Source organism: Opisthorchis viverrini (genome assembly GCF_000715545.1).
Source record: "Opisthorchis viverrini unplaced genomic scaffold opera_v5_338, whole genome shotgun sequence".
NCBI lineage: Eukaryota > Metazoa > Platyhelminthes > Trematoda > Opisthorchiida > Opisthorchiidae > Opisthorchis > Opisthorchis viverrini.
Window position 1 is genome coordinate 104,842 of NW_008751996.1, and position 11,949 is coordinate 116,790.

The 11,949-nt window shown below is 43.0% G+C and overlaps 1 protein-coding gene across 1 annotated transcript in view; it reads right to left on the reverse strand.

Annotated features, from left to right (window-relative positions):
* T265_15063 (hypothetical protein) overlaps window positions 1-2,054 on the reverse strand; it is a gene marked incomplete at both ends in the record, with an annotated part of 27,938 nt that extends 25,884 nt beyond the window's left edge. The window contains 3 exon segments of the mRNA XM_009176432.1: window positions 199-262; window positions 643-924; window positions 1,746-2,054. Coding sequence (XP_009174696.1) covers window positions 199-262; window positions 643-924; window positions 1,746-2,054 — 655 coding nt within the window.
* Between the last annotated feature and the right edge of the window lie 9,895 nt (window positions 2,055-11,949).

The following is an 11,949-nucleotide window of genomic DNA, read 5'->3' on the forward strand; positions in this document are numbered from 1 at the left end:
ATATATATATATATATATATATATCGGGGAGTATGCACGTATCCGAACGTGTGTGTAGAGGGTCGTGCAGCGCATACACAAGTAAACAGAAAAAAGGATGCCGCACGAATAAACCAGAGTTGTGATAAAAGGAAAGAAGAGTTTCAAGGTTAATGTGATTAGACTTGCCTGTATGCTTATGTCCAATCGTTAAAATACATCCATCTTGTCCGCGCAGCAGCTGTTGAATCACACTGGTCAGTGCGACCCTACTCAATTCCAACTAGAAGAAAAAAACAAAAAAATCTGTTCCGTTTGTAGTCACCTACAAAGAATGGTATTTCCATTCCAGTATCAATGCAAATCGGCCGATCTATAATAGCCAGGGTATAGCCGTCAAACGGTTTGCAATCGAGTGAAATGCTTTGATGAAAACAAAATCATCCAATAAACAAACTGTTTCTGACCCCGAATTTCTTGAGAAAACCACAAAACGTGTGTTTTTATTGGAATGGGACGGTATCACAAAGTTTGTTGGTGAAGTGTAACAAACGTTTCAAAGGGGAATTAAATAGATCATAAAACACAGTGCTAAACTTGCACACATCTATTTCACACCTCGCTAAGAGACACCACGGAGTATACACTGTCAGAGAAATTTACCAGCTGTTGATCCTGTGTTGCAAGGACAGCGTCAAATGTGAACAGCTTGGGATTTGTTACACTGACTCGTCTGCGAATTGGTGGAGTGGGATCAATGAGTGTTAACTGATTTCTGCGGTGGTCAGTCGTAACACAACCGCTAGATATGTTGCAGTTGAGGGATAACAGTGCGTCCAAATACTGACTGGGTGCATGATGCTGTCTGTCTACATTGGGAAGCGTTGACAAGGGTCTGCATTCGACGGTGCTTTCCGGGTGACGAACGCACACGATTACTTTCACCTGAAAAAAGGATAATATATTTATACAACAGAAGATTCGTGAAAATACGGAAAAATACTTCAAATCAGGACGATTAGTCGAAATTTTGAAGTTTTTCTACAAAGTATGTGTTCAGTCATGCTTCATAAACCCCGATCCAACTAAACCTCGATGACTTAAAAAAAGTGTACAGTTGCAACATCATTCTGTTTAGGAGACAGATGCAACTAAGGCTAAAGTGAACCTTTTGTATTGTAATATTTTTCAGCTGTCTTTCATTAACTGGACGCTGAATGTCGAATGCAGAGTAAAAATCAAAGTGTCAACAGCGTTGGTAACAAAACAACTACTTTACGAATTGTTAGTTTAAGAGTAGCTATCTCGTTTGTCTGTAAGTGGATTCGTGGAAATAGGAGCCTGGAGTGACACAGAGTGAGCAGCATGTAACAATCAGCCTATGGCATTTAGGTTAATATGCCATTTGGGAACGTGACTTTCCCACATGCTATGGGAGTTGCCCACACATTCTTTTCCTCTGCAAGAGGAATTAGGAGTGTTGGGGACTGTGAGTCATTCCAATAGCCTAACGGACCGAAGGCAAAACTAACTGGAGAGATTCGTGTGGGGATGAGTCAAACGATGGACGTTGTTCTCCACACTGTCGCAGATCACGAGACATGTCCAAATTATCGAAATGTAGCGGTTTGACTAAGGCAGATGAAACTTAAGTGCATCGATCACTCAGTAACTGATGCAACTGTGAGAAGCAGCTTCCTCGAAAATTCAAACAGAAAAGTTTCGAAAAATGAATGAACTATGTACAGTCATTATTCCTGTAATACCTTTCCCGTATTGAGGCTAGTAAAGTGAGCGTAGTCTCGGGAGAATGCACTTTCGAATCCCACTTCGAGTTCATCCAGAGAAGGGGGTAAGCTTGGGGGACTGCTCCGGAGCAGTCTGGCAAATTGGAAACGTAAAGCTGGTTGCGTTCCGTCCGGCTGTCTTGGAACGGGGACTGTACTTTGAAATCCCGATCGGAATCCATCTGAAGGAGAGGGAAAATCACCCGACCGTCGCAGCGACTTTCGGTGGTTTCGCCGAGAATGCATCTTCTCACGTCGGACACACTTTGGACAATCTGAAGTCGACATATCTCGATAATTCTGACGGTCCGTCTCCTGAAATTGGAAAAACTATACCGTCGTTTGCTGCTTTGCCATTTAATCCTAAGTAAAATCTTGTCCCTAAGAAGCATATCCTTTCATGATCGCTTGATCGCAGGGTTCACTGGAATGTTGCTTGTCAGGTTGAGTTTAGGTGTTGACCTCTGTTATGCGTACAGCACTGATCTAAACTAGACAATCGGTAGCGAATCTAGTTATGATTGTCTTGTCAGTTCAATTTCACTGCCAACGAGGTCATTATACCCAAGCAGATGGCAATTTGTGCCGCACTCAGGTGATTCATTACATCTCTGTTTGGGCAGTAATCGAGTTGACATTGTGTTTTTGTTAATGTTAATGTTGTTAATGTGTGGAGCGGTCACGTCATACAAGGAGGACTACAGAAAACCGGAAAGGGATCTATTCGGTCTTTGTTCGGCAACCTACGTTGCAAAGAAGTCATGAGTCAATAAATCTCCTATCTGTAGTCTTATGGTTGAATAGCCTGAAATTTCCGAAAAAGTGTATATCGATAAGATACAAAAATGGCTGTATTGGAAAGCCTAAAAGTGTTCTTACATAAAACACTGCAATCTATGCGTAAAGTAGGGGAGTCAGGATATAGAACAAATCATTACTGGCCAACTCATAAGGTCCAAACCAAGTTATGACACCTGCAACCAACTGTTATGGGTTGAAGTGCATAAAAGATCCGTCGACACAATGCGTTATCAGAAAGAATGCGTATATTGCGCTTAGTTTGGTCGTTTACATTAGGATGGATAAAGCAGGGACAGCAACGCGGAAAAAAATAGAGACGAAGCTATCTTGTGATTTCAGACAAAAAATGCTTGCTACCAAAATTGGAAGGATAACCGCAAAAATGGCATAGCGATTATATCATCAGTGGAGTCATAAAACCCGCTCGTATCGTGCAGAATGTTGCAAACTCTCTACCTCGGTTCACAGACTGTAAGGTAAATTAAAATAACAAGCAGACAACTTGGTAAAACTTCAAAAGTCCTAGTGAAGATACTGCCAGCTTTTGGATAGACGAGCCACACTAGCGTCCCAGTCCTAACTAGGAATCTTCAAATGTGTATCGAGAAACTGGTAGCCGTTTCAGGCTAATTTCCACAGGAACGCGCACCTGGTCTGAGTAGCTAATTAATTACAGCTAGGTGAGAATCGTTTGGTTCTGACCATTCATTGTTTCATTCAGACAGTTGATTGCTGTTGACTAGCCATACTTTTCCACTTGAAAATTAATCGACGATTGCGGAGGACCGGTTATTGACCAAGCTGCGGTGGTGGGTTTCGGCCGGATGTTTCGATGTATTCAATAAATGGCCCAGTCAAAATCCAATCCCATGGCTTGTCCATTACCATGTCCTCCACAAGAATCGATCATTACTCGGATGAAAAACTTTGACTTTTCACCCTGAATAAGCACCTCGATTTCTACAACTAGCCATGGAAATTCAGTTTCACTTAATTTTCGCCCATTCTTCTTTCTTCACCATCGCCCTCACCTTAAACGTTGTGCAAAAGACAAAAGGCGATGAAGTTAACGATATAAGTAAGCCATTTCCCCTCTTTTCTCTATCAGACACGAGGAGCTGTGATAGAGGAAATGTCGGGCTAGTTCAAGCGAGGATGATAAAACTTGTTCAATCTAAGTAAGATTTATTCCGTACCGTCCCCTAGGAATATTTTAAAAAGATGGAATGCTTCACGGTTCACTACTTTCGTACTGTTGCGTTATTTGAGATGATATTTCACTCTGTTTGTTGTCTAAAACAAGTTCACGAAAGGCTCGTAAATTCGAAAAGGAGATCGCGTCTACACAGTACTGTTGTTTATGGCTGGAACCAACTTTTCCGGACAGCGGACAGGGAACGACAACCAGGAATCATCGACTGCGGAGGAGTGTGGGTTGTTGTGGTGCATTCATAGACATGAATATTCTCCACATGTCTGGTCTCATAAGCACCCGATTCAATTCGGACAAAAGCGCCAGCTCTCTGTCCCGACACTAGAGCCATAAAACACCGGCTTCCAGCACCTTAGTTACTAAAAGTTCAGTCCTGGTAACATCAGAAATGCTGTGAAGTGCATTGGATATCAGGATGGCTGTCAGCAGCAGTCGGGTGTGGCAAAATGCGGGTCAGAAGAAGCAACGACAGCACTTAGTTGAAACAAGGTGACTGTGTCTACGATAAAAGCAAGACAGTCGGCGCCATGGCAACATCAGACCATCAGTCAGCACCAGCGGGGACTGGGTCTAAGTTCACGTCCCTTCTCAGCTGACAGCTAACAGATTCCAGCGCTGCTGATAAAAACGGTGAAACGACAGTAAGAAAAACGAAGAACTGTGCGCTAGAGAAAAGTAGGATGTGACTGCATATCTAACATGTCGATATCCTTTGGAGTTTCAGTTATACGATACTCACAATGATTTGAATGCACGACCAGCTACCTCAAGGACTAAAAAGCCAGTCAGCTCAGAAGCCAATTGTATCTTTTTAAGGTGAATCAGATCACCTGCGTGGCACGTCTGAAAAATATTCCTCAGAATTGATTAACTGAAATGTGACACCAAAGATGCCATCAGACTGACGGGTCATTCATCATCATCACTTCCGTTAACCATGCGGATGCAGATAGAGAGGGTTGGTAGGACTGAACATGTATCACCAGCAAAATCAGTTGAAAAAAAGGAGGTTGCAAGAGACTCGATTACAGAAAAGTGCTACTGAGCCCCGAGCTCTGTCTAGATTGTAGAGTAGCACGATTAACAAAGAATAGACCGTTTTGGCTTTAGGTGAGCTTCAAGCCGCTCAGACCTGCTTATCCTGATGATCCGGTTGGCTCAATAAATTGGTTTGTTGACAAACCGCTAAGGTAGGCTCATAAGTCGTCGGAAAACAGACAAGTCAGTTACATTCAACGACTTAGTCCTGTATTTTTTTCATACTTTGAAACAGAATCTCCTCATAACTGAGCATTTCTTTGCGAGTGGGTTCGAAAACACTGACCCAAGTGGACGCCTTCTGATTCACTGAGGTTTAATGCAGTATGCAGGTTTATATGCATCAAGTTCGAACTCAAAATTAGACAACGATTCACATTTACGCAAACTGCCAACCAGGCTTAGACGAAACACGTGTGTTGTGAATAAGACTCGACGTGTCGTGTGATGATGGCGCATGAACCGTGTTTGAACTCCAAGAAATGCAGCACTTAAAATTTGGAACGGACATTTATCGGGTTCGTAACAAACTAGCCTCAATCTCAACAAGCACTCATTTACACATCAGTTTGGTTTCCCCGGAAGACTCTGCTGAATTTCTGGTTTATGATGTTCCTCAACTAAATATACTCTATAAAGACCGCCTCATGTTTCGGTTGCTAGATATCACAGTTTATTTTAATGGAGGGAGCTACTCACAAGATTGCTGAAAGCTCTCCGCAGTCCATGACCGGTTTTCTAAACGAGAGACCCAATTGAGTCTGACGGAAACTCGGGGACTGCGCCTACTTGATGATGAGCAACAAGACGACCGAAACAAGTCGTTGGTTGTCGAAGAGTTTTCAGTAACCTTGTGATTAGCTTGCTTTATGAAAATAGCCTCAATCTCATTCAGTAAAGCTGAGTGGTGTGGTCGTTCTGTCAGAAGTAATTCTTTGTTAGACCACGGCTGTTAGACCGGCTGTTCAAATATATCCAATGCGATATTCGCCAAAAACATTGAGATTATCACGCATAGAATGGTCGACTAACTAGGGGTATCATTCCCCGTTTCATGGCTTTGCGCCGCAGTTCACGTACAGATACATTGTACATGGACCAACTTGGTGGAAAAACGTATTGCGGAAGAATTCACAGCATTCATGGTCTCCTGTCCAGTTCCACATGACCCGTCAACTTCCCTCAGTCCCTATGGTAGCTTATTATCTAAGGTTGACTGTGCTTACAAAGTGAGCATTTAATAGCCGTTCTACGTTTTCAGCACGTGTTTGTACAGAAACACTGCAACACCTATATGACCCAACTTAGGTGGCTTACTGTAAAACAAGGTGATCTGCAGACTAATTAGGAGAGAAAACGCAAGGTGGCAACAATACATCAAAACTGAAGGCTGCGCTTTCATTAGTGTCTTGTTTCGGGTAATGAGGACGTAATGTTTTGTACACATGTTCACGATGATGGATTTGTACCACAAACAAGCGATGACTAACTGAGTGCAACAAAGATGGTTGTCTTCAGCGCAGTGCGTTTGAAATGGACAGGATAGTTTGAATGCGAACGCCGACAATGCTGCACTTAATCCGATAATTCTAGCCTCCCCTCTAGAAAAAGCAGCCTGCAGATAAGATCTTCGGTTCTACGGAGTTTGCAATTTAGATATAGAAATCCAGGGAGATTGTTCCCAGAGTGGACCAGGAACCATGAACAAAAGGAATCATGAATCTCACTTGTTTGTTGCACCATCTAGTACACGTTTTTTTTCAAGGGTGCCTATTGCAGTCGGTCTTTGAGCCATGCAATCCGAAAAAAAGCTTTTTATGTGGATGTGTCTGATTAGAGCTCATAGGTCTGTTCAAACGAAAACGTTGAAGAAACCCAAGGCAATTCAAGTGTGCAGAGAAAATTCTAACTATATAAATGCACCCTTCACACCGGAAAGAGTATAGAAGCATTCTATGTACAACAAGCTCCCGTGTCCCGAAATCCTATCGATTGAAGAGTAGCATTCCATCTAGATGACGGAAAGTAACATCGATCTAGAGGTAATGTTGTGGTTCAAGCATATAAACGTAACCTGGAGAGAGTCCTAGAGAATTTCATTTCCAGATTGCCCGGTTGTGTGAGTAAAGGAATGAGATATACCGTATGCTTCCTTCAGACCGAATGAATTTTAAAGCAACGACTGTGGGTGTAGCATTAGCTTTGGTTCACATCAGTTACTTCCTAAAAGCAGCCCAGCAAAATGAAAATACAAAACGAACATCCCATCCATATGGGGTTTTAACTACTCCACTAACGATTCATCCAGAATTTCGACACTACCCTGAAGCCTTTTTTGGATGCAAGCTGAAGTGCACTTATAGTGAGAGTATGTCAGAAAGTCCTTTTCCCACAACAAAGATAGTTTCATTTTCGTTTCAGAAATGAAGTTTCTGTGGAATAACTCAGGTGCTGTTTTTCGTGATTGCCTTGAAAAATGAACATAAGGAGCGCGAAGCAACGACAACCCAGCTTAACGCTGCATAAATTCCCGAACAAGCCTCGGTTAGTGGTCGAACTGCAGCTTGTTTGCATTTAATGTATTCTTAGAAATCTTACGAGCCACGCATGGTCTAAACTGTAGGACAGTAACGTTTTTTTGAAGTAATAACCCCCTGATAAGGTTGCTGAAAACTTCGACAGCCCACAACCGGTTTCGTCCTACTTGGGGCTCTTCAGGTAGGCGCATTCCCCGGGTTTCCGTCAACTTTATTGTGCTCCCATATATCCACTCATAAAAGGGCTAGTTGGCCACACCTGGCCCCGTACGTAAGCTTAAATCCAACGCTCACAGAGGTGCTTGAAGAAAAAAGCTCTGTATTGTTTGTTCTCCCCCCCCTCAGCGGATATCATCCACAGTGTTGCTTGAGTGTTGTTGACGACTCAGGTGCTAGCTGTCCCGCTCGGCACGAAAACTGGCAGGGTTTTAAATTACCATTAGTGTCGGAATCCGGTACACAACGTAAATCAAGTTAACTAAGGGCGTCACTACCACTGGCAACACGGACTCTATTGAGAACCAGCTAGTCATTCATGGGACAGATGGGTCGTGCTCATGAACGATTAGTCCTAGTACTGTGGGGCAGATGAAACAGACGTAAATCTCACTCACCATCAGTACAATCAAACAAAGAGCGCAGGATGTGAATTAATTTATGATACCAGACCGCCATTGCTTCAAACAAAGGACCGTGCTAAAGTAAAACCCAGCGTAAAAGTCTTGGTTTAAAAGAGTGAGTGCCAGAACGACGTCACCACGAACGATTTTGACTGACATTCAACTTATAACTCCTAGGGTGTTGTTTTGTAAATATATAAGCCCTCGACTTAGACCGAAGATAGTCATTTGCTAAGTCACCATACTACTAGTTGCCATTCTTGTAGGCAGGAACTAGCTGGCAACAGAAAGATCATAAAATTATGTGGTTATCCTCTTTTGAAATTCCATATACTACACTTTGCACATCACGAGTTCTATATGTACGGCCATATGTAGCGATTATGGTTTGGTGAAAGTTGGATTCAAACGCGTGTCACCCGAAACTGGCTACCACTGATCACATTCACCGTCCAGTAGACCCTGGTCTGTCGTTTTGCTATCGGACTATTGTCTAGACATGCAAACTGCCCACGTGTGTGCTGTCAAGTGGCCCTTTTTATTTAGCTAATTAAACTGAAACTGTTGAGATTCTCTCAAAGGTAATCACTTGTGAATTTCACACCAAAAACCACTGAACCACTTCTGGTGGTATCACAATTGTACTGATTTCCACCCATTCCTCAGTATACACTTTGACAGATTTTTAATTGGATATTGGGAATAAACACCGCCTTCGACGAGGGCTTTTGATTTGTTCAGCTTCTCATCCCAATAAAGGATGGTTGTGGCAGCACTGGTTCGTTCCAAAGAACCCATGTGTAGGACTTCAGTTAATCTATCAGTAAATGAAGGTTTCATGTGAACATCCTGCTTTGTTGACAGCCAGTTAACGATCCCTGACTAATTTCAAGAAACTGTCAATCACAAACCATCAGGGGCCACAACATCGTTGTCACCACTACATCAACTAACCAAACAAATCCGGCACGCAAACCAAGCAGAACTACAGCGCAGCTGGTCATTAATAACTCATTATCTCGTTGTGCCCGGGGGAAGCTATATAGTACCATTGTGATTGACAGATTTGAAGCCCGTTTGCGCGAGGCGACAAAGCTTAACATCATGTACCCTCTGGCTGAGTGGCGGGAGATTGCGAGGTGGACAAGCGGCTTGACAGTACGGACCAATTCACACGATTCTGACAGTTTCCCTGTAGGTAACTTGACAACTGAAGAAGCGACCCAGCGCCAAGCCTCTTAATGCCAACTGAAGCATGACTGAAAGCGGAGGGCGCAAGTGAGGCAAGGATAAGATTTTCATTCTGCGAGTGTTCATCACTAGATCTGTTAGTGCCTGAGTGTGCGAGATTTTAGAAATGCACTTATTCTACCCACTGCGGCGAATTCCATCTCCACTTTAATCCTTATCCGTGTCGGATCTGAAGGGTAGCTATCCCATCACCAATCAACAAGACACTTGGAGAGGAACCTACGTATAGATAAACTAGTTGATGCGAGTAAACTAACTGAATCAATGTGCATATTTTTTGTGAAACAAGGTGAATATAATGTGAACAAAAGAACGCTCTTGGGGCTGGAATCGAGCAGCTGATTTTCCGCCTGCCAGAGGGATACAATATCATTTGGACTGCTGAGGACGCCCGCTTATATCAAACCTAAAGTGAAATTCGTCACGTATCAATTCAATAATCTAAAAAAGTAGCCAGGTTTTCAAAGCATTTCACAATACAGTGGATTGTATATACACATAATCATTCTTTTTTATGCACTTGGGAAACGACTGACACGAATAGATCTGCCCAAGAAAACTAGAAAAATTGATTCGGAAACAGTGTATTAAAATTACACTATCGTACACCTACACCTTTTTCTGTAATAAGACACTGTTAATTGCCAAAGGAGCCCTTGAATGAAGGCGAAATTCTGTTTTTTCGCCCAACTATTGGTTGTCCCTGCTCAAACTGGGGATGCATATTAGGTTTGATCTTTGCTGTTGATGGAATGTCGAGATACTTATCAGTGAGGAACGCAAACTCAAGGTCTTATAAAACTTGGCCATGAATATCAACCCTGAGGAACACTACTGATTCCGTCAACAACTCCGCACAGTGGTGACCCAGCTATGCATTACATTCTCTGTGCTATTTGGAGTGCAGATGTCAAACTACTTATAAGCAACGCGAAGTCTAATGTCACAAATCGTACGATAAACGATAAGCACATCGAAACGATAGAGTGAATATCTTTTGCTTGATGGCGGTAGCGCCATGCTCTCATACGCTCATGCGTTCGTGCTCGTGCATCAAGCGCATGATGCAACTTCACGCTTTCGTCGTTATCTGTGGTGGATCTATTGTGCCCACACTGTGAAGTCAAAATAGGATCCGAAGCAGCATGCATACCAGAGGTGATTAACCAGTGGCCCATCAGAGATGTTTTTATATAATGCTGCAGTCCTCTTCAACTTGACCACAGAGAGTGACAAAAGTGTGGCCAACGTCTAAGAGTCTCATTTCGGGACACTAGCCCTGGGGTGCACTTTATGTCTTGATCAGGCACTAGGCTTTGAGTGTACAGATCCATTTCCGTAAAGAGAACAGTTAACATCTGATGGTTATCTATTATATTTTACAGGATAATTTGCATGATAAAAAACACTCATAAGCCTGGATAACCAAGGGTGAGACCGCGTGAGATTTGGATTCAAAAGCCTACCTTTAATTGGGACAGTACCCAAGACTGTTTTTGCATATGTAACCGATGACTATCCATTGTTGTAGGATTTCTGGTTTATGAAACATGTCTTGTCATAAATTTACCCAGTAAACTGTAAGCACAAGGCGAAATTGCGAACTACCAAGAGTGAATTGACAAGTGAACAAAAGCAAACAAAAGTATGAACATAAAAGACTCGCTGCCTTCGAAAGTTTGGTAACAGTCGGTAGATTTGTTGCTGGGCAACGTTCCGCTTTTGACACAAAAGCTTCGTCAGGCCAAGTGACTAGGTTCCGAGATTGGTCGAGATTTAAGGCGGAAGGAGAACCAAAGAGCTAGGTCAAGCTAAATCTCTGTTGGGTGTGGGCCGAGGGCTTTTAGTGTGTTGGAGTGGTTGAACAAGTGTTTTGTCGGTGGGGAAACCTACATGTGTTTGGGTCCGGCCTAGGGTCTAGTTATTCTGGTTCGGTTTACTTGGTGGTTCCTCTTGAACTTCGTTTGAATCTTCCGTCAGTCTGTGTGGGTGAGCTAGTGCTAAGATAGTTGTGTAAGAGGAATGCTGTGACCTTTAGTCGGTTGGGGTTTCCACCCCCACCCCCCGGTTTTTTCTAATGATCCTAAGTGGATTAACAACCAAACCGTCACGTGTCAACTCGGCTTACCTAAGACCGCTTTCCATAAGCTCGCTAGCTCCACACCCTCGATTCTATTCACACTGCGATGCTTAGTAATTTCCACCGCCTCGGCTATCAGCCGCTGTGGTGTGAATCGCAGTCCCCGTCTTAAAACTTCCACATACTCCAGATCTATTCTATGACCCGTGTCTAAGGCATGTACCGCCATCGCTGAGTCTTTGACCAGCGTTTGGTATTCTTCTGCATTCCTTGGTGGTTTGTTAATCCTTCTTTTATGCTCACCAATTCTGGCGTGCAATTCCCTGGCAGTTTGTCCTATATGAACCTTAGCGCAATCATTGCAGTTAATTTTATACGTGAAGAAGCTGAAAACATGTGGGCTGTGATATGGTCTGCGAAAAAAGGTAGAACATATCCTTAAAGTTTACCCAGTCTGTTGGTTGTGTTTCTTTGAGAGAATTCACTTTTGAGTGTCGTTCCCTGACCCAATGTAAAAAAACAAACGGAATATATTGTCAGTGTGAGCAACAAACATGTGCTGGCAAGACTAGGATGTGTTCAGCCGGTCCTTTGTCAAAGCAGCGGTGATACTATGGCAGTGACATCAGATATGAGTTGACAT